This window comes from Capricornis sumatraensis, chromosome 16, assembly GCF_032405125.1.
Source record: "Capricornis sumatraensis isolate serow.1 chromosome 16, serow.2, whole genome shotgun sequence".
NCBI lineage: Eukaryota > Metazoa > Chordata > Mammalia > Artiodactyla > Bovidae > Capricornis > Capricornis sumatraensis.
The window spans coordinates 80,703,347-80,724,746 of NC_091084.1; the positions used below are offsets into that span (position 1 = coordinate 80,703,347).

Here is a 21,400-nt window from a genome sequence, read left to right on the forward strand (position 1 = left end):
CCTGGGGCCAACGGACACGACCCTCAGCTTCTCTACCTGACTTGGGGTTGGGAGGATTGGTCAATTCCAGAGAAGGAAAACCTGGTCTTCACATTTCAAGCTGGAGACTTCCCTTGGAAGAGGAGTGGAGGGCTAGGCACTCCTCCATTATTCTTCCAGTCCTGGGCCCAGGCCAAGGACATGATTTCACGCAGCAGTTTGGATGACCAATAACATCGGCTGGTGTTGCAAACCAGTGCCGTGAATGCGTTTCAATTGCTGCTTCATTTTAACGGATCTGTTTCCCATATTAGGAGATGGCCTCTCAGAAAGCGGAAATAAGTCGCCCAAGACCACAGGACAAGTTGGAGACAGGCCTTCCGGATCCTTATCCACCTGCCTACCCTTGGCCTCGTGTCCCATGCCCATCCATCTGGCCGGCCCCACCCCTAGGCTGACCCTGGGCAAAGACATCCCAGTGACTTCAGGGACCCCCTCGACATCCCGGTGACGCCTGCCCGGTGTGAAACTGGAAACAGCTTTCCTGCCTTGCCACGAGGCAGGCGGATTCTGAGTTCCCCCATCAAGTGCCAAACCCGCACTCCCTGCAGGGGAAGCTCAGTCTTAAGCAAGGAGCTGGAAGTCTGGACATCACATTGCTGAAGCTCCACCACCATCCCAACGCTGTGCTTCGTTAAGGCTCTTACATCCTTATCCCACTTACTTAATCCTTCCGTTCACCTGAGGGTCTTAGGCACTGCAGTTCTAGCCGACAGCTCCCTCAGACAGGGTCAGTGACTTGCCCAAGGCCACACAGCATGTTTGAAGATGCACGTCTGAGCCTAGTGTCTGACCCCCATGTCCTTGCTGTCTTTGATTCGCTCAGTTGTCACCCATTAGCTAATGGCGCCTACCTTTTCAGCATCCGTGAGACCCCACCTCTCTAGCTTACTGCTTGCGTCTCTGTTCATAGGGGTTTCAGCTCTGCCCCTTGGGTGAGGTCCGTCCAGCCCCACGTCATGCAGAGGGCAGTGTGCTGTGATGTTGAATGCAATCGCCACTCCAGAGTCAGCCACTCGGCGCTCAGTATTCCCATCCACAAACCAAGGCTAATGACAGGACCTACCTCTAATGAGATCCGCTCCAGAAACGCTCTGAGGACAGTACCAGGCATGTGGGCTTGGGGGTAGCCTTTGTCAGGAAACCAGGACCCAACTGTCCCCTTGGGCAACCAGTAAGCCCAAGAGTTGCTTGAGGGCCCACTCTGTGCATTTCAGGATGATGTAAGGAACTCCACGGATTCTGCTGAAAAGACACCAGCTGAGTTGCCCAGAGCTTAGTCAGCATCATTTTGGAGGGGAAAGAGGACAGGCAAGCCCATATTTGGGGATATCAGGCCAGTGCTCTAATTTTATTAAACATGTATCTTAAGGGTGGTTAAGATGCATCCTCTCAGCTGCACTGTATCGTAGACTGCTCGGAGAATTGTCACACAGGAAATTTACCGTGTGATGGAGCCCACATCAAGATACAGAACCTTTCCAGGAGCCAAATGCCTCCTGGTTCACTTTAACCCCCCAAAGGTACAAGTCACACTTCTGCCACAAACACCCGCCAACAGAGTAGATTTGTGAGGAACGAGATGAAGTCTCCCTCGGCACAAAGTCTCAGAGCCCAGCACACGTTTAATGCTTAACAAGCGAGGGACTTTGTTAATCCTTATTATTAATTCTGGAACAAAGAGAAGCAACGTCTCCCCGCACCAGAACACAACGTCCCGAGGACAGGAGCAAAGGCTCTGCTCCAGCTCGGGGCTGAACCCGGGAGCTGTGTCGGAAAACCGCCGTCTCGGACATCTAGACAGCAGCAGTTACAGCGGACCTCAGTTAGATTTCTTAATTTTTCACCCCACCCTGCAAACTTGAGTAAGTAGCCTCTCCTATCGGGGCCACACTCAAAACATTCAGCTTCTTAATTCGCTTCGTAAGACCGGGAGGTGGGACTTCCCTGGTGATCCATTGGCTAAGACTCCAAGCTCCCAAATCAGGGCCCGGGGTTGCATCCCTGGTGAGGGAGTTAGATCCCACTTGCTGCCTCGAACAGAGCCTGCGAGACACAGCTGCTGAGCGCCTGAGCTCCAGAGACCAGGGCCACAGCTAGAGGAGACTGTGAGCTCCAAGGGAGACCCAGCACAGCCAAATCAAATGAAGAAATAAAAAGATAATGCTTAGAGGAGGTTTTTTATTTGCCTCTAAGACCGTGGGACCTTCTGTTCTTCTATGTGTTTGAGGAGTTCTGGAGAAAAGGGCTTCACAGCATTGTTGTCGTACTTTCTGCTCACTGCACCCTCCCCAGCTAACGGGGTTCAGGACACCCTCCTTCCTCACCTCGGACTAGGGCTCCCTCGGTCCCAGCGAGGTTGGAATCCTGTCCCCCAAGGTGAGCACAAGGGTAGAGGTCTCGGGGCTTCCCTGATGGTCCAATAGTTAAGAATCTGCTTTGCAAAGCAAGAGACACTGGTTCAGTCCCTGGTCTGGGAAGATCCCACGTGTCGTGGGGCAGTTGAGCCCCTGAGCTGCACCTGAGAGTAGCCCTCACTTGTTGCAGCGAGAGAAAGCCTGAGCAGCAAAAAGGACCAGCACAGCCATAAAGAAATGATTTTTTATTTTAAGAAAAAAAAAAAACAGTCAGGGACGGTCTCCTTCCTCCCCTCAGTGCTGTATCCCATGTGATCATGCCCAGGAAGCAGCCAACACATCCAGCCACAAAACCCTGCTGACTGGAAGGACACGCTCTGGAGATGCTTGCATCCCGCCATGGGTCACATTCAGATACTCAGCCTGATGGAAGCGAGGTCCACGCTGTAAAGAGCAATATTGCACAGGAACCTGGAGTGTCAGCTCCGTGAATCAAGGCAAACTGGAAGTGGGCAAACAGGAGATGGCGAGAGTGAATGTCGACATGCTAGGAGTCAGCAAACGAAAACGGACTGGAATCGGTGAATTTAACTCAGATGACCATTATATCTACTACTGTGGGCAGGAATCCCTCAGAAGAAATGGAGTAGCCATCATGGTCAGCAAAAGAGTCCCAAACGCAGTACTTGGATGCAGTCTCAAAAACGACAGAATAATCTCTGTTTCCAAGGCAAACCATTCAATATCACGGTAATCCAAGTCTATGTCCCAATCACTAATGCTGAATAAGCTGAAGTTGAACGGTTCTATGAAGACCTACAAGACCTTCAAGAACTAACACCCCAAAAAAGATGTCCTTTTCATTATAGGGGACTAAGAGATTAAGAAAGCAAAAGTAGGAAGTCAAGAAACACCTGGAGTAACAGGCAAATTTGGCCTTGTTTTACAGAATGAAACAGGGCAAAGACTAACAGAGTTCTGCCAAGAGAACACCCTGGTCATAGCAAACACCTCTTCCAACAACACAAGAAAAGACTCTACATAAGGACATCACCAGACGGCCAACACTGAAATCAGATTGATTATATTCTTTGCAGCCAAAGATGGAGAAGTTCTATACAGTCAGCAAAAACAAGACGGGGAACTGACTGTGGCTCAGATCATGAACTCCTTATTGCCAAATTCAGACTTAAACTGAAGAAAGTAGGGAAAACCACTAGACCATTCAGGTATGACCTAAATCAAATCCCTTATGATTATGCAGTGGAAGTGAAAATAGAATCAAGGGATTGGATCTGATAAACAGAGTCCTGAAGAACTATGGAAGGAGGCTCATGATGTTGTACAGGAGGCAAGGATCAAGACCATCCCCAAGAAAAAGAAATGCAAAAAGGCAAAGTGGTTTTCTGGGGAGGGCTTATGAATATCTGTGAAAAGAAGAGAAGTGAAAGGCAAAGGAGAAAAGGAAAGATATATCCATTTGAATGCAGAGTTTCAGAGAATATCAAGGAGAGATAAGACGGCCTTCCTCAGTGATCAGTGCAAAGAAATAGAGGAAAACAATAAAATGGAAAAGACTAGAGATCTCTTCAAGAAAATTGGAGATACCGAGGGAACATTTCGTGCAAAGATGGGCTCGATAAAGGAGAGAAGCCATATGGACCTAACAGAAGCAGAAGAGATTAAGAAGAGGTGGCAAGAATACACAGAAGAACTGTACAAAGAAGATCTTTATTACCCAGACAATCACAATGGTGTGATCACTCACCTAGAGCCAGACATCCTGGAATGTGAAGTCAAGTGGGCCTTAGGAAGCATCAGTATGAACAAAGCTAGTGGAGGTATGAATTTCCAGTTGAGCTATTTCTAATCCTAAAGATGATACTGTGAAAGTGCTGCCCTCAATATGCCAGCAAATTTGGAAAACTCAGCAGTGGCCACAGGACTGGAAAAGGTCAGTTTTCATTCCAATCCCAAAGAAAGGCAATGCCAAAGGATGCTCAAACCACCGCACAATTGCACTCATCTCACACGCTAGTAAAGTAACATTCAAAATTCTCCAAGCCAGGCTTCAGCAATATGTGAACCATGAACTTCCAGATGTTCCAGCTGGATTTAGAAAAGGCAGAGGAACCAGAGATCAAATTGCCAATATCTGTTGGATCATTGAAAAAGCACACAAGTGTTCCAGGAAAACATCTACTTCTGCTTTACTGACTATGACAAAGCCTTTGTGTGGATCACAATAAACTGTGGAAAATTCTGAACGAGATGGGAATACCAGACCACCTGACCTGCCTCTTGAGAAATCTGTATGCAGGTCAGGAAGCAACAGTTAGAACTGGACATGGAACAACAGAAGGGTTCCAAATAGGGAAAGAAGTAAGTCAAGGCTGTATATTGTTACTCTGCTTATTTAACTTCTATGCAGAGTACATCATGAGAAACGTTGGGCTGGATGAAGCCCAAGCTGGAATCAAGATTGCCAGGAGAAATATCATTGACCTCAGATATGCAGATGACACCACCCTTACGGCAGAAAGCAAAGAAGAACTAAAGAGCCTCTTGATGAAAGTAAAAGACGAGAGTGGAAAAGTTGGCTTAAAGCTCAACATTCAGAAAACTAACATCATGGCATCTGGTCCCATCACTTCATGGCAAATAGATGGGGAAACAGTGACAGACTGTATTTTGGGGATCTTCAAAATCACTGCAGATGGTGACTGCAGCCATGAAATTAAAAGATGCTTGCTCCCTGGAAGAAAAGTTATGACCAAACTAGACAGCTTATGAAAACTCAGAGACATTACTTTGCCAACAAAGGTCCATCTAGTCAAAGCTATGGTTTTTCCAGTGGTCATCAATGGATGTGAGAGTTAGACTATAAAGAAAGCTGAGTGCTGAAGAATTTATGGTTTTGAAGTGTAGTGTTGGAGAACACTCTTGAGAGTCCCTTGGACAGCAAGGCGATCCAACCAGTCCGTCCTAAAGGAGATCAGTCCTGAGTGTTCATTGGAAGGACTGATGCTGAAGCTGAAACTCCAATACTTGGCGACCTGATGTGAAGAGCTGACTCATTGGCAAAGACCCTGATGCTGGGAAAGATTGAGGACAGGAGGAGAAGGGGACGATGGAGGATGAGATGGTCCATGATGGACATCAGTCTGAGTAAACTGCGTGATTGGTGATGGAGAGGGAGGCCTGGCATGCTGCAGTCCAGGGGGTTGCAAAAACTTGGACACGACTGAGTGACTGAACTGACTGAATGGAGGTCACCACCCCTACCCCACACACTCACCCCTAGGAGAACCTAGGCTCCCACATGAGGCCCTGGTGCTTAAGGGCATGAACTTAGGGTCAGACAGTAGAGGGGTGGTACTGGTTCCATCGTCTACTAACTTTCTTCGTTTGAGATCTGGATGCACCGCACACATACCTCATGGGGGTGTTGTGAGGATTAAAGGACGTAATGCACAGGAAATGCTTAGCCCAGAACACGCAGTGAGCTCACAGCAAAAGATGCGGTCATCATTTGCATCTTGCAGAAAGGACAGCATTGAGAATGTCACAGTGGAACAAGACTGCAGGCTCGCAGGTGTCCTGAGGAGTCCCTGCAAGGCCTGCTCCCCAGTCCCTGCTCCTTTACGTGCAGAGATCCTGAAACGGGGGGGGCGGGGGGGGGAGTGGCCAGGGAGGAAGGTGGCTCTGTGACTCTGACCCCAGAAACAATAGAAAGGAGTCCAGTGGAGAAAGCAAAGCGGAAGGCTGAGATTTCCTGAGATGAAACACTGAATCTGCCCCAAGCTGAAGAGCCGGAAGGAGGGGACGAAGGACCGAGGATTGGGCGTAAGGATGACAGCGACTCTCCAGAGAAAGCAGAGAGGGGGCAGCAGTCCTAGAAGCTGGGGCCTTTGAGCGCAGACGGCTAGGAGAGCGGTAAAGAGGGCCCGACCCCGAGGCCAGACCACACAGGGGCTGGAGGAGCGGGCGACCCCGGGAGAGACCCCTTTCTCCTCCAGCACGTGGTGACCCCAGGGGGCACTCACGGCTCCAACCAGCCCTCCAGTACCCCTCGCCGCCTCCACTTGGAATGCCACCCCTTCTGGCCACACCCCACATGCCTTGCTGAATCCAAAGACAGAGGGCCAATCCCCCCCAACCCTGTGAACAAGGACCTTCTGCCACAAGACCCTGGGGGGCCCTTTGGGATCGGGACCCCCACCCGGTCCCCGCTGCCCCCAGGGGCCACTGCAGTGAAACCCCCCGGTGCCACCCGCTCCCGCCCCGCCAGCAGGAGGCCCTCTCCAGCTTTGCTTCTCAAAGTTCCCCCGCCCTGCCCGCGAAGCCAGAACGAGGCTTCCAGGATTCTCCAACCCAGAGGACTCCTCCACAGCGCGCAGCAAGGACACAACAGTCAGGAGATGCTGTGAGAACGTGGCTTTATGACCCAGGGAGGCTGGGGGGCAAGGGGGCCGAGGGTGAGACCCGGCAGGCGAGGCGGGGGGGCAGGGTCTCCCGCCTCCGGCTTAGTAGGAGCAGACGAAAGGCAGCCGCCACTTGCATGAAGCACGTCGCCAGTGACCCCCTGCAGGCAGAGAACACAGTGATGTCAGTTCACCTGAGCATGGCCTGTGTCCCCCATTGCCCGGCCAGGCACCTCTCAGCTGACCTTTGCCTGCCAGCCTGAGGGCCGTATGTCTCCCCATGTCCCAGCTAGCCATGATCACTGATCTCTTCCCTTGCAGAGGCAGTGTGCAATGGGCTTCCTATGGACTGTCCTTTCATCCTCACAGTGATGCCAAGAGGTCAGGGCTGTCAGCACTCCCATTTCACAGATGGGAAAACTGAGGCTTAGTGGGATTGGTAACCTGCCCCGATCTCAGCAGACAAGTAGCGAATGGAGCCAGGTGTGGACCTCGGCCACCTGCCTGCAGCCCGTGTGGTCTTCTCCCCTGTTCTAAACTCCCACACGTCAGGCAGCCGCGCTCTTGGGAGCTGGGGAAGCACCTATCAGCTGGCCCTAGTTCCCACATCTTTCCCGAGTCCCTCGGCCACACCTCCCATTCCCGACTGTCCCTCCCGTCTGTCCCACACTCACTCCTTGTCACCATCCCCTCAGAGGAAGGGAAGGAGCCTCGCTGAGTCTGGAGGACACAGAGCCCCCAGCCCCGTCCAGGACCCCTCTCTGTGGCTCTGAGGATCCCTGCCCCTCAGCCCTGCTCACACACAGGGCGGGGTTCTCTAGTGGGGGAGGGTGTGAGGGGAGGCGTGTCTGTGCAGCTCACAGAGACGTGTGTGCGAGTCCACCCCTCCACCTTGTCCGGGCGCCTGGCCCCCTCACCTCTGGTGCTCAGGGCCACGCAGTGGCCTCTCCCATTCCCAGGCTGCCCTCGGGCCCAGTATCCAAAATTCCAGCGACTCCCATCGGTCCAGCGAAATGTTTTGTATATGGACTAGAGAAGAGAGAGGCTGGGTCAGAGGATGGAGATCCAGGAAGACAGGTGCTGGGGCTCCTGAAAGTCCCTTGAGCATCCCTTCCGGATGTCTATAATCTCCTCTCACTGAATCACCTGGCTAGGACCCCACCATACAGACCCATCCCTGAGCATTTTCAGGCAGTGACACGTAACAGAAAACATCGCTTCCAGCTCTCACACAGAGCAGGCTTCTCAGACTTCACTGAGCAGACAATCTCCTAGCGATCTGGTGGAAACGCGGATCCTGATTCGGGAGGTCTGGGGTGCGGCCCAGGATCCTGTATTTCAACAAGTACCAGGTGATGTTGATACTGTGGTCCCGAGACCACATCTGACAGCGCTTACTCGGGCACAGCCCCCAGGTCACTCTGAGAGAAGGACCCCCTCAGAGATGAGGACACTGAAATATGGAGGCAGGCATTCAGCCAGTAACACACAGAGCTGGGTATGAGCTCTACTTCCTGACTCCAGTGATTTGCTGATAAGTGTTTAACAGTCAGCTTTGGTGGAAGGTATGAGGCAGAGGGAAGAAAGAAATGTGATTTGTAATAATTGTCCACTTCTCTGGTGTAAGTGCATCCACCATGGCAGATTTAAACTGCAAGCGAGAAGCCCCTGAACACGGGTGAGGAAGAGAAGCGCTCAGTCATCACGTCTCCTAAGTCAGCACAAGCCAGCTTCTGGGGCCAGGATGAGGCTCGATGGGGGCAGATGGTCCCTTGAGGCACTCAGACACGACTTCCCTGATGGTCCAGTGGTGAAGAAGCTGCCTGCCCATGCAGGGGCCATGGGTTCGATTCCTGGTCCTGGAAGACCCCACGTGCAGCAGAGCAACAAAGCCTGAGAGCCAAAACTACTGACCCAGGGCTCTAGGGCCTCTGACAGCGACTGTGAAGCCCCTGCACCCTAGAGCCCATGATGTGCAAGGAGAGAAGCCACCCGGTGAGAAGCCCGAGCATCACGACTGGAGATCAGCCCCTGCTCGCTGCAACCAGAGAAAGCCTGCCGCATAGTAACAAAGACCCGTCGCAGCCATAAATAAATAAGAATCTTTTTTAAGAGAGTGAATTGATTTTACAGCATTAAACCAACAACAGCAACAAAAGACCTTCTGATACCAGGAAATTGGCCCTTCATTTACCCAGAGCTTGATGATGACGCCGATCCAGACCTTTGCTTGTTTGATCCTTCTGGCCCAGCGCGAGATGCGGTTATCGAAGAGGAGGTTGTGGATGGAGACGAGGTTGCCTCGGTAGCACTTCCTGCAGATGCTCTGCACAGAGAATAGTGGGGTAGAAAATTCACTGTTTCTTGCAAGTCCCTGAGTCTTAAGGAGCAATGCACAGAAATCAAGGAAAACGATACAATGGGAAAGACTAGAGAACCCTTCAAGATGATTGCAGATATCAAGAGAATATTTCCTGCAAGGATGGTCACCATAAAGGACAGAAACGGTAAGGACCTAAGAGAAGCAGAAGAGATTAAGAAGAGGTGGCAAGAATACACAAAAGAGCTACACAAAGAAACGTCCTAATGACCCAGACAACCATGATGGTGCGGTCACTCACCTCCAGCCAGACATCCTAAGGGTGAAGTCAAGGGGTCCTTGGGAAGCGTTACTACAAAGGAAGCTAGTGGAGGTGATGGAATTCCAGCTGAGCTGGTTCAAAGCCTAAAAGATGCTGTGAAAGTGCCGCACAGAATGCTGCTGCTGCTAAGTCACTTCAGTCGTGCACAGGATATTTGGCAGCAAATTTGAAAACACTTCAGCAGTGACCTCAGGACTGGAAAAGGTCAGTTCAAAAGAATAGTGAATAGTGAAGTCACTCAGTCGTGTCCGACTCTTTGCGACCCCATGGACGGTAGCCTACCAGGCTCCTCTGTCCATGGGATTTTCCAGGCAATAGTCCTAGACTGGATTGCCATTTCCTTCTCCAGGGGATCTTCCCAACCCAGGGACTGAACCCGGGTCTTCTGCATCGTAGACAGACGCTTTACCGTCTGAGCCACCAGGGAAAGAATGGCAGCCCCAAAGAACGTCCAAACTGCCATACAGTGGCCTCATTTCACATGCCAGCAGGGTGGAGCTCAAAATCCTTCAAGCTGGGCTTCAAGAGTGCATGACTGGAGAACTTCCAGAAGTACAAGCCAGGTTTAGAAAAGGCAGAGAAACCACAGATCAAACCATCAATATCTGTTGGATCCAGAAAACATCCATTTCTGCTTCATTAACTAAGCTAACGACCTCGACTCTATGGATCACAACAAAGGACTGTGGAAAATTCTTCAAGAGACAGGAGTCCCAGACCACCTGACCTGCCTCCTGAGAAGCCTGTGTGCAGGTTGAACAGAACATGGAACAACTGACTGGTTCCAAATTGGGAAAGAAGTATGACAAAGCTGTTTATAGTCACCCTGCTTATTTAACTTGTATGCAGAATACATCATGTGAAATGCTGGTCTGGATGAATCACAACCTGAAATAAAGAATACCAGGAGAAATATCAACAACCTCAGATATGCAGATGAGATGAGGTGAAAGAGGAGAATGGAAAAGCTGGCTTAAAACCCAACTTTCAAAAAACTAAGATCATGGCATCAGGTCCCATCACTTCATGGGAAGCAGAAGAGGATGAAGTATAAACAGTGACATTTTCTTTTCTTGGGCTCCAAAATCACTGTGGAGGTGACTGCAGCCGTGAAATTAAAAGACATTTGTTTCTTGGAAGGAAAGCTATGGCAAACCCAGAGCATATTAAAAATCAGAAACATCACTTTGCGAACAAAGGTCCCTTTAGTCAAAGGTACGGTTTTTCCAGTAGTCGTGTGTGGATGTGAGAGTTAGAACATAAAGAAGGCCGAGCACCAAAGAACGGATGCTTTCAAATTGTGCTGGAGAAGAGTCTTGAGCGTCCTTTGGACTGCAAGGAGATCCAACCAGTCCATCCTAAAGGAATTCAAACTTGAATATTCATTGGAAGAACTGATGCTGAAGCTGAAGCTCCAATACTTTGGCCACCTGATACAAAGAGCTGACTCATTGGGAAAGACCCTGATGCTGGGAGGGACTGGAGGCAAAAGGAGAAGGAGTCGGCAGAGGATGAGGTGGTTAGACAGACTCAATGACTCAGTGGACATGAATCTGAGCAAACGCCGGGAGATAGAGAAGGACAGGGGAGCCTAGTGTGCTGAAGTTCGTGGGGACAACAGGAGTTCTCCTCTGTTAGCTAAGCCTCTCTGCAGCTCCTGTGTGGGACCATGCATTGCCATCTTACACGTGAAGACACAGGAGCCCGGAAAGGTGAAGCGACTTGTCCAAATGAAACAGCTGATGAAGGCAGCTCCAGGATTTAGCACAGGTACACCTCACCCCAAAGCTTTTTATCTGACCCAGTGGGTCTCAAAGTGCAGTCCCCAGACCAACAATAACATCAACTGGGAATGAGTTATAAACATAAACCCTTACACCCCAGATCTACTAAACCTGAAATTGAGGGGATGTGCTCCAGAGACCTGCGTTTTAATCAGACTTCTGATGCATCCTGGGACTTCCCTGGTGGCTCAGATGGTAAAGAGTCTGTTTGCAATCTGGGAGACCCAGGTTTGATCCCTGGGTCATGCAAGAACCCCTGGAGAAGGAAATGGCAACACACTCCAGTATTCTTGCCTGCAGAATTCCATGGACAGAGGAGTCCGGTGAGCTATACTCCATGTGGTTGCAAAGAGCCAGACACGGTTGAGTAGCTAACACATTCTGATGCACATTATGCGTGGAGAACCACTCGCCTAAATAATAGGGACAGAAGGTTGAATCCACTCTGTCTCCCCCACACCCAGACCAACACAGCAGCCTCCATGCCACTCACCAGAGCTTTCCTAAATATGTTCGGTGTTTGTACCATCAGGTAGCGGCAGCTCTTGCATGCAGGCGTCCCCAGAAGTTGCACTGTCTCCTCTTCCTTGGGGCACTGCACGTCCTCATCTAAGTCATCTGGGTCTAACTCAAAGTCGCTCTCATCGTCGTGGGCGTCCTCGGCCTCCTCTCCCCCCGAATCAAGCACCTCACCACTCAGGGCCAGCTCTCCTTCCTGCCCCCCTGAGCCTTCAGGATCCTGGCTCAGGTCTGCCTGTGTCTGCGGACTGCCCATATGGGAGGCATCCTTCTCTGCAAAAAGAAATAACCCACCATCAGACCAGGTCCCACCTTCCTCCAGGACCACGGACAGCTCTGATGGCTCCACTCACTCTTCCTAGGGACCCCTTCTGGAACCAAAGATGGGAATGGTCCCTTGGGGGTTGGATGAGCCAGAATTCTTGCATCACACACACAATTGCATGAGAACCTGATGCCAGCTGACACCACGTGCGGGTAATTTGGGAGTGAGAGATGTGAGAAGCCCTCATCTTCACAGGTGGGTGTTTTTCCTTGCAAAGGAGGCCTGGGAGAAAGTTCAAGTCACAGCTCTGGGTCCAGGAGAAATTTAAGTAGAGAGGGGCTGGGGCAACTGCAGAGGGGCCTATGGCCCTGGACCTGCAAGAGCGAAAAAAGATGCAGGAAAGAAGAGATGAAGATGTGTGAGAAGGGAAGGGGAGCACTCACCCAGATAGAGAGCAGAAACTGTCCCCAGCAGGAGAAGGGGCAGGAGCAGGCAGCCTTTCATGTTCCTGCAGTCCTGTGACAGACACACAGCTCCACGTTGCCTCCTGGGGACTTGCCTTGTGTCTGCAGGGCCCCTGGAACACAGTGGAGAGGCAGGGTCTGCTCAACTGGTAGACTAAAGGGCAAAGTGGAGAGCTTCCTTGTCCCCCAGTGAACAGACGCCGAGCTGGAGGATCAGGGGAAGAACAGGGGCTCGTCAGCTCAAGTGCCTTTCCCTGAGAGCGCGTCACTGCTCCCTGGGACAGCACGCAGCTCAGACCGGAATTCCTGCAGGAACAGGTGTGCTCACCTTCAGGGCCAGAGTCAGACCCACTGGGGAAGAAGGGGCAGGACAGTGGTCATTATGGGAAAGGGACTGGAGTCCCCGGCATGTCCCATACAGAGCCCAGGTTCTTCCCAGCCCCGGACCTGTCCTCCCGGGGAAGCCGAGGGACACTTGCCTCCTGAGAGTCTGAAGCCTCCGCTCTCAGCCTCTGGCTGTTGGCGCACAGAAGCTGCCCTTATACCAGGCTTTGGGGAAGTGGGAAGAGGCCAGGGGGATTGCCCCAGGCTCGGGGGTTGGACAGCGGGGCTGATAAGAGGTTGGCTCAGTCCTCCCACCGTTGGGCCCTGCTCTCTGCTGGGACGTGAGGGCCCTGCCTCCTGTTTGGACATAGGTGCCCTAACACCCTAGTATGCTCCTAAAACCCCCATGACTACTGTCCAGACTGAATTTTCATCAGTGCCCTCAAGGGTCCAGGTCTGAACAACCCTTTCAGTCCCAGAAGCAGCCTTCCCTGGGTCAGTTTTCCAGCAAATGCCGTGGAGGATCCAGGGAGCAGGGAGAGCAGGGGGAGGAGGGGGAGGCTCGGGGGGCTCGGCCTCCTGAGCTCTGGTGTGGGCCATGTGTGCGTGCTTCCAGTGCAGCACATCCCGAATCCTCACCTTCCTAAGCTCGGTCCCAGCAGAACGTGCGATCAGCCCGACTTCACTGATGTGAAGAATGAGATTCAGAGCAGGCCGGTGACTTGCCAAGTTCCTGCAGGAATGAGGGAGCTGGGACACTAAGCCTCTGAGGCTGAAACCCTGCTCTCCCTGTCTCTGTCTGTCCCCCTCTTTCCCTTCTTCACTCTCTCCCTGTCTCTCCCTCTCCTTCTCTCGCTCCGTGTCTTTCTCATTTTTAAGATGAAAAATTGATGCTCTTTCCTTTACGCTGCCACTCTAGTTGAAGGTTCTCAACCTTTGCATCTTAACGCTTGCAGGTCACATGGTTCTATGTTGGAGGCTGGGGGCATGATCTGTCCTGTGTCTCATAGGAAGCTTCACAGCATCTTTGGCTCTCTGCCCACTGGAAGTCAATCGTGCCTCCCCCAGTCACACACCAGGATATGCCCCACACGTTTACAAATAACAGTGGAAAGTAAAATTGCCCCTTTCAGGACCACTGATCTAGAACAGGCCATTTCGTCCAGCCTTGAGCCCTATCTGCTGGCAAGGAGAGAGCAGGTGGGATGGAGACCTTCCTACAAGGTCGTTCGGACGCTCCGTGGGCCGCCCTCCTGCTCACCCGGACTCCCCGTCTCCCACCAGCTCTGTGTCACCACCGCAGCGAGCAGTGAGGGGCGGCGAGGGAGCCACCGGCCTCAGCTGCAAAAGTTCAGGGGACTCAGAAGTATGCAGTAGTCGAGAAAAATAAGTATTTCGTGAAATTGTCCTTAACCATCAGAATAAACACCAAAGTCTAAATACTGATCATTTCCAGCCACGTTCACTGCAATCTGAGGAGAGGCCAGCAAGGCTGAGGCTTGATCCTGCCAGACGTCCCGGCCCTGAGCCCGTGGCCCCGTCGGGGTGGGGCCTCACTCTGGGGTACCCTCGCGGGACAGTGCACCTTTGTTCCTGCCCTCCTGCCCTCCTTCCCAGCCGTCCAGTGCTCAGGGCACTGGGGACAGGGCGCCCCGAGGCTGACCGGCCTGGATGCCTGCCCCTGCTCTGCTCTCCCCGGGGCCCTGTAGATGGAGAAGTGTCTGAGAGGCCACTTCTGGGCTGATTGCAGAGTAACGGTCTTAGCCGTTATCTCCTGGGGCCAACGGACCCGACCCCCAGCTTATCTACCTGACTTGGGGGTCTGGGTATTGGGCAACTCCAGGACCCAGAAACCTGATCTCTGGATTTTACACTGAAGAATTCCCTTGCTGGGGAGCGTGGAAGGCCAGCCCCGCTTCGCGTATTCCCCCAAGTCCATGGGGTCCAGGCCAGGAGGATTGTTTCAGTCAGCGGTCACAATGCCCAATAAGGTCAGCTGGTGTCATTAGCCAGCAACATGATAAACTTCTGGGAAGAGTTGTTTCCCAGAGCTACTTGGCCAAGGGGAAAAAAATCGCCCACAAGCTCATAGTAAGGAATGTGAGACCAGTTCTCTTATTTCATTTGAAGTTTTACTTAAGGGTGTTTAAGATGCAGCCTGTTGCTTGCACTGTGTTATAGACTGCTCGGGGAATTGTCACAGAGGAAACGCACCATGTGATGGAGACACTCTCACCAGGAGCCCAAATGCCTCCATCGGGCCCCCTTCCTGACTTTAATCCCCCAAAGGGGACCTTCACAGACTGGAAGTCACACTTCTGCCACAAACACCTGCAAACAGAAGAGATTTGTGAGAAACGAGGTGAAGTCTCCCTTGGCACAAAGTCTCAGAGCCCAGCACTTGTTTAATGCTTAACAAGCGAGGGACTTTGTTAATCCTTATTATTAATTCTGGAACAAAGAGAAGCAACGTCTCCCCACACCAGAACACAACGTCCTGAGGACAGGAGCAAAGGCTCTGCTCTAGCGCGGGGCTGAACCCGTAAGCTGTGTCGGAAAACCGCCGTCTCAGACATCTAGACAGCAGCAGTTACAGCGGACCTCAGTTAGATTTCTTAACTTTTCACCCCACCCTGCAAACTTGAGTAAGTAGCCTCTCCTATTGGGGCCACACTCAAAACATTCAGCTTCTTAATTTGCTTCTTAAGACCGGGAGGTGGGACTTCCCTGGTGATCCATTGGCTAAGACTTCAAGCTCCCAAATCAGGGGCCGGGGTTGCATCCCTGGTGAGGGAGTTAGATCCCACTTGCTGCCTCGAACAGAGCCTGCGAGACACAGCTGCTGAGCGCCTGAGCTCCAGAGACCAGGGCCACAGCTAGAGGAGACTGTGAGCTCCAAGGGAGACCCAGCACAGCCAAATCAAATGCATAAAAAATGAAATAATTTTTAAGTGAGGTTTTCCCTTTGCCTCTAAGACCATTGGGCCTTCTATACGTCTATGAATTTCAGCAGTTCTGGAGAAAAGGGCCTCATGGCACTGGCACCTTACTTTCTCCCCACATCCCCAGCAGAGGGTTCAGGATGTCCTCCTTCCTCACCTCGGACTGGGACTCCCTCGGCCCCAGCGAGGTTGGAATCCTGTGCCCCAAGGGGAACACAGGGGTAGAGGACTCGGGGCTTCCCTGATGGTCCAATGGCTAAGAATCTGCCTTGCAATGCAAGGGACGCTGGTTCAGTCTCTGGTCTGGGAAGATGCCACGTGTCGTGGGGCAGTTGAGCCCCTGAGCTGCAAGTAGAGAGTAGCCCTCACTTGTTGCAACGAGAGAAAGCCTGTGCAGCAAAAAGGACCAGCACAGCCATAAGCAAATGATTTTTTTAAAGTAGAGGACGGTCCCCTTCCTCCCCTCCATGTTGTATCCCCTGTGATCACGTCCAGGAAGCAGCCAACACTTCCAGCCACAAAACCCTGCTGACTGAAAGGACACGCTCTGGAGATGCTTGCATCCCTCCGTGGGTCACATTCTGATGCTCAGCCCTGGACAAAAACCAGGTCACCACTTCTCTAAGCCTGGTCCTGTCAAAGGGACAATAGTTACTGATCACACGAGGCCATCTTGGTGAGCTGCCTGCCGTAGCAGGGAGTGCTTTGCAGAGGCACAATTAGGAGTACCCATCACTGGATTCTGGTGTGCTTATGTTACAAACATCCTCCGCTCCTGAAGCTGTCTTGTCATAATTCCCAGGCCTTGCACAGAGTTGTACATGTATTAACAGCAGTTTGTCTACCACTGAGAGTCCCCGGAAACACAGCCTGAGACAAGGATTTGAGCAAGTAGTTTATCTGGGAGGCGCTGGGACACGTGGGGAAGAAGAGGGTTCATACGGGGAAGAGAAGGCGGCCAATACTCTTTGATAAAGCCAGCCACCTCAGTGGATAATTGCAAGTTGATCCTGGTGGGAAAGCCTGGGACGCGGTGCCCAATACATGCCCCAGAATTACTCCTCTTAAGGAGCAAAGGACTGGAGTTCTCACACTCCTGCTCCTGGGGCTGTTCCCAGGAGTTGCTGCTATCCTCTGGTGCTGAGGCCAGAGCAGCGAGCGCAGTGCACTCAGCCCACGAGAAAGACTGGAGGGCTGGGCGTGGTCCTGGCAGCAGCTGCCATGCTCGTGCCAGTGACTGGGCCTCTTGTGAAAAGAGCGCCTGAGCCCCTTCCACTGTCCTGAGAAGGCCCCACCGACCCCATTCCCCGGCCGCCTTTCGAATGATGTCCTCTGACCCTATTGAGGTCGGAGGATGAGATGGCTGGATGGCATCACCGACTCAATGGGCATGAGTCTGAGCAAGCTCTGGGAGCTCAGATGGACAGGGAGGCCTGGCGTGCTGCAGTCCATGGGGTCGCAGAGAGTCAGTGATGCGCTGAACCGAACTGACGCTATTGATGAAACACAGTAGGGTGGAAGGCGCGGTCCTTAGGGGCAGAAAGCTCATGGGTGGGGCTCAGAAGAGGACATCAGTGATAGGAAGAAGCAAGAAATCCGTTTCAGGAAAGCACTTTTATTGCTGGGGGTGGGAGGGGCCAGGTGGAGGCTGCCCGGAGGATCCAGCTCAGTAGGAAGAGTGGAACAGGAGGCTTGAGCCTCACTGAGCAAGTCCAGGGCCTTCTGTGAAGACACAGCGGGAAGGGCTCTCAGCCTCTTGTTCCCCCCGACTCAGCTCCAGGGGGATCTTTCCCTCACCGCCCCACACCGCAGTGGAGATGACAGACCCAGGAGGCCCGTCTCCAGAGGTCTGGCTCTTCCTAGCGCTCCCCCCAAGACTTGCTGTCAGTCACCCCCTCTCCCACCTCCCCTCGGGTGCCCAGGGGCACACATCCAGCCGCTGCCCCAGGGATGGCCGGACGCAAATTCCAGGCACTGATGGCAAGCTAGTGAAGGGTATCCAGCGACCCCAGAGAAGGCGGGAAGGAAGGAGGGGGGCTGCGGCCTGGGGCGAAGGGAAGCAGGTGGGCAGCGCTGGCCTGTCCCCGCCTGCTTCTGCCTGCCCGGCATCCCCCTTAAAGCGGGCCTGGACCATGCTGGACACCTGCTGGCCAGCTGAAATGGAGACCCACAGCAATGGTCACCCTCACATTCTCTGTGTCCCAGGGACTCGTGCATCCTTCTGGCTCTAACAGGAGGAGGCAGGCCTGGCCACCCCATCCTGCAGATGAGGAGCCAGGCTCGTCTTCCTGCCCAGGTCGTACAGACAGTTGGAGACCGAGCGGGCCTTCCACACACGTATCCTGATCCTAAACGTTTGGCGGGACTTCACTGGTGGTCCAGTGGTTAAAACTCCAAGTTTCCAGTGCCAGGTGTGTGACTGGGTTCAATCCCCGGCCAGGAAACTAAGGTCCCCCATGCACATGTGCAGGGAAGATATTTAACCAAAGAAAAAATGCTTGGCTTTTCCCAGTCCCTCTTCGTGTCTTTTCCAGACATCCATCTGTCCCTGGGTCTTCAGTGGATTGTAGAGAGAAACAGAGAAGAGCCTGCAGCAAGTTGAGCACACGCTGGGGTCAGGAGGAGTTCCCACTGAGAGCCGGGACCCATCCTGCCCACTGTGATCGGGGGCCCCATCCCAGCTGGGCCCTGGTTGACCCGCTGCTGAACACCAGATTTGGTCACTGAGGTCGAAGTCGTGGATGAGTCCTTCCCAGTGGCACATTTGCCAAGGAACCTCCAAGGCAGGATGAGAGAGCAAGAATTGAGCACCCCTCACAGAAACTCAACCACCTGAGCACTGGGTGTTTAAGTTCCCAAAGCTCAGGCCCCGCCTTCCACCCGACAGACATCTGAAGGCAGGGGATTACGATGCAGCTTGTGTTTCCACAAGACTCTTGCTTTCTACCCCCAACACATCTTCCAGCCTCAGCCTCTGCTGACACCCCCAGGGTCCCCAAGGCGGAAAGTGACGGGCAACACAGACTGTCCCCATCTTCACGCTGGGCCTCGCCTCAGCCACTGGCCGCTCACCCGAGCAGGACTAAAGTTCACGGGGCTCCTCGCCAGCAGGAAGTAGCAGGTCCGGCCTGCAGGGACACCCTCCAGTCCTACCGCGTCCCCTTCCTGAGGATGCTAAAGGTCCTCGGCCACCTCACCCAAGCCGGAGATGGACTCAGCAGGCCCCTCTTCCCTGGGGTCACCTTCGCTTCCAGAGCCCTCCTCTTTCTCATTGTCTGGCAGCATCAGCTCTTCCATAGGGACTGCCCCGACTCACACACTGGCATCTCCCCAGACTGAGGCAGGGTGTCATCTCCCAAGGGGCTTCAACATTGGACACTTCAGTCCCTGGTGGGAAAAGGCCAAGCGCCTCTCCTTCACCTCCTGCCCACTTCCTTCCCAGCACCACGGAAGGCTCCCGCCTGACCCTGGACATTTGCCCACTGAGCCCTGCAAATAGAGAACGCGACGGAGGTCACCACCCTGCCCCTACACACCCCGACACACACACTCACCCCAGGAGGGCCCAGCTTCTCCCATGAGGCCCTGGTGGTTAAGGGCGTGAACTTAGGGTCAGGCAGTTGAGGGGCTGGTACTGGTTCCATCATCTACCACCTTTCTTCATTTGAGATCTGGATGCACCGCACACATACCTCATGGGGGTGGTATGAGGATTAAAGGACGTAATGCACAGAAAATGCTTAGCCCAGAACACGCAGTGAGCTCACAGCAAAAGAAGCAATCCTTCTATCATCATTTGCCTCTTGCAGAAAGGACAGCATTGAGAACGTCACAGTAGAACAAGACTGCAGGCTCGCAGGTGTCCTGAGGAGTCCCTGCAAGGCCTGCTCCCGAGGCCCTGCTCCTTTACGTGCAGAGATCCTGAAACGGGCGGGTGGCCAGGGAGGAAGGTGGCTCTGTGACTATGATCCCAGGAAATGTAGAAAGGAGTCAAGACAGAAAGGCTAAAGGCCAAGAAGATTGACTCAGATGAAAAGTTGAAATTGTCCCAAGTAGAAGACCCAGAAGTAGAGAGAATTTCACCTTGGATTTGTCCTGCAATGGAGAATGCAACTGAACACACGCACACATGGCCCGCACCATCAGGTGACCTTGAGAGTGAGGTGGGGAAAGAGAAAGCATGGATAGACACACACGCCCAGGGGTGTGCACGGGCATGCAAGCATCTCCACAGAGATGTAGGAAACGGGCACATAAGCAACGCACAAATGCACGCTGACTCACACAGATTCACGCACATTTACAGGCACAGACTCACATGTACACAGACATACCCAGGAATCCAAAGACCGACTCCTGCACACACCCAGACACCCACACACCCGTGTATACGCGGGCGCCCCAGACATCCTTGAACATGCTCCCTGGGCCCCACGTAGAGCCACACCCCCAGGCAGCCTCTCTCACTCTCTCTCTCACCACCCAGGGCTCTCTGCCCTCTGAACACCAGTTGGCAGTCTCAGCTTCCTGCCTCGTCAACCTCCAATCCTTTCTTCAATGAAGCTAAGCGCAAGAACACTGTTCTGTCTCGGTGACCCCAGGACCTGAGAAGATGGAAGAAGCCGGGGAGACTCGGGGCTGGAGAGCCAGCCCTGGAGCCACCTGGCTGCACACGGCCTGACTTGGGCCCCGAGCCCCTCGGGGAGTGAGGCAGCTCCCTGCTGAGATGGTGGCCCCTCCAGGGAGGGGAGGGAGGCTGGGGACAAGAGAGGGGACACAGGATGGAGGGCAGCGAGGAGGACAGCCTCCCATGAGGATGTGGCCGGGGAGCCATCTCGGAGAAAGCTGTGGCCTTTGAACTAACCCACAGAGAAAAGGGGGCCACTACCTGAGGTGAAGGACCGATGCTGAAGCTGAAGCTCCAATCCTTTGGCCACCTGATGTGAAGAACTGACTGTCTAGAAAAGAACCTGATGCTGGGAGAGATTGGGGGCAGGAGGAGAAGGGGACGACAGAGGATGAGATGGTTGGATGGCATCATCGACTCAGTGGACATGAGTTTGAGTAAACTCAGGGAGTTGGTGGTGGACAGGGAGGCCTGGTGTGCTGCGGTCCATGGGGTTGCAAAGACTCGGACACGACTGAGCGACTGAACTGAACTGAGCTGAACTGAACATGTGGTGAAGACGACACGGAGCTGGAGGAGGCGTCCACCCCTTGAGGAGGTTTCTCCGTGCACCATGTGGAGACCCCTAGTGGGACCTCCTGTCTCCACCCAATTCTTAAATCCACCATGTGGCCTCCATTCTGGAAAGTCACCACTTCCGACACTGCCCCACACGCCTCACTCAATCCAGACGAAGAGGGCCAGTTGCCCAACTGCTCACCAACGGCTTTCTTCCACGGGACCCTGGGAAAGGGTCTTCTGGAGCCAGACACCCCCTCCTCGGCCTGGCCCACCTCCACCCCCAGCCAGCGCTGCAGCCAAACACTCCAGCACCCCAACCCCCCAACCCTCACCACTCAGCCATCCTGCTCCAGCTTTTAAATCCTCAAAGACCCAGTCTGGGCCCCACAAAGCTGAACTGAGAGCTTCCTAGATTTCCCAACCCCGAAGAGTCCCCCAACATGCGCAATGAA

General features: G+C 53.2%; 1 protein-coding gene across 1 annotated transcript; it reads right to left on the reverse strand.

Moving 5' to 3' along the window:
- Nucleotides 1-6,922: 6,922 nt before the first annotated feature.
- LOC138093060 (proteoglycan 3-like) lies at nucleotides 6,923-12,534 on the reverse strand. Its single transcript, XM_068989147.1, has 5 exons — nucleotides 12,474-12,534; nucleotides 11,740-12,038; nucleotides 9,015-9,146; nucleotides 7,738-7,849; nucleotides 6,923-6,981 (listed from the first exon to the last, which is right to left on the reverse strand). Exons 1-5 carry the CDS (start codon nucleotides 12,532-12,534, stop codon nucleotides 6,923-6,925), a joined length of 663 nt encoding a protein of 220 aa, XP_068845248.1.
- Between the last annotated feature and the right edge of the window lie 8,866 nt (nucleotides 12,535-21,400).

Coding starts and splice junctions, on each gene's coding strand:
- LOC138093060 (XM_068989147.1), bottom strand. CDS start 12,534: ATGAAAGGCTGCCTGCTCCTGCCCCTTCTCCTGCTGGGGACAGTTTCT. Junction 9,147..11,739: donor ACATATTTAGGAAAGCTCTG/GTGAGTGGCATG, acceptor TTCTCTGTGCAG/AGCATCTGCAGGAAGTGCTA. Junction 7,850..9,014: donor GCGTCATCATCAAGCTCTGG/GTAAATGAAGGG, acceptor TCTCTTCTCTAG/TCCATATACAAAACATTTCG.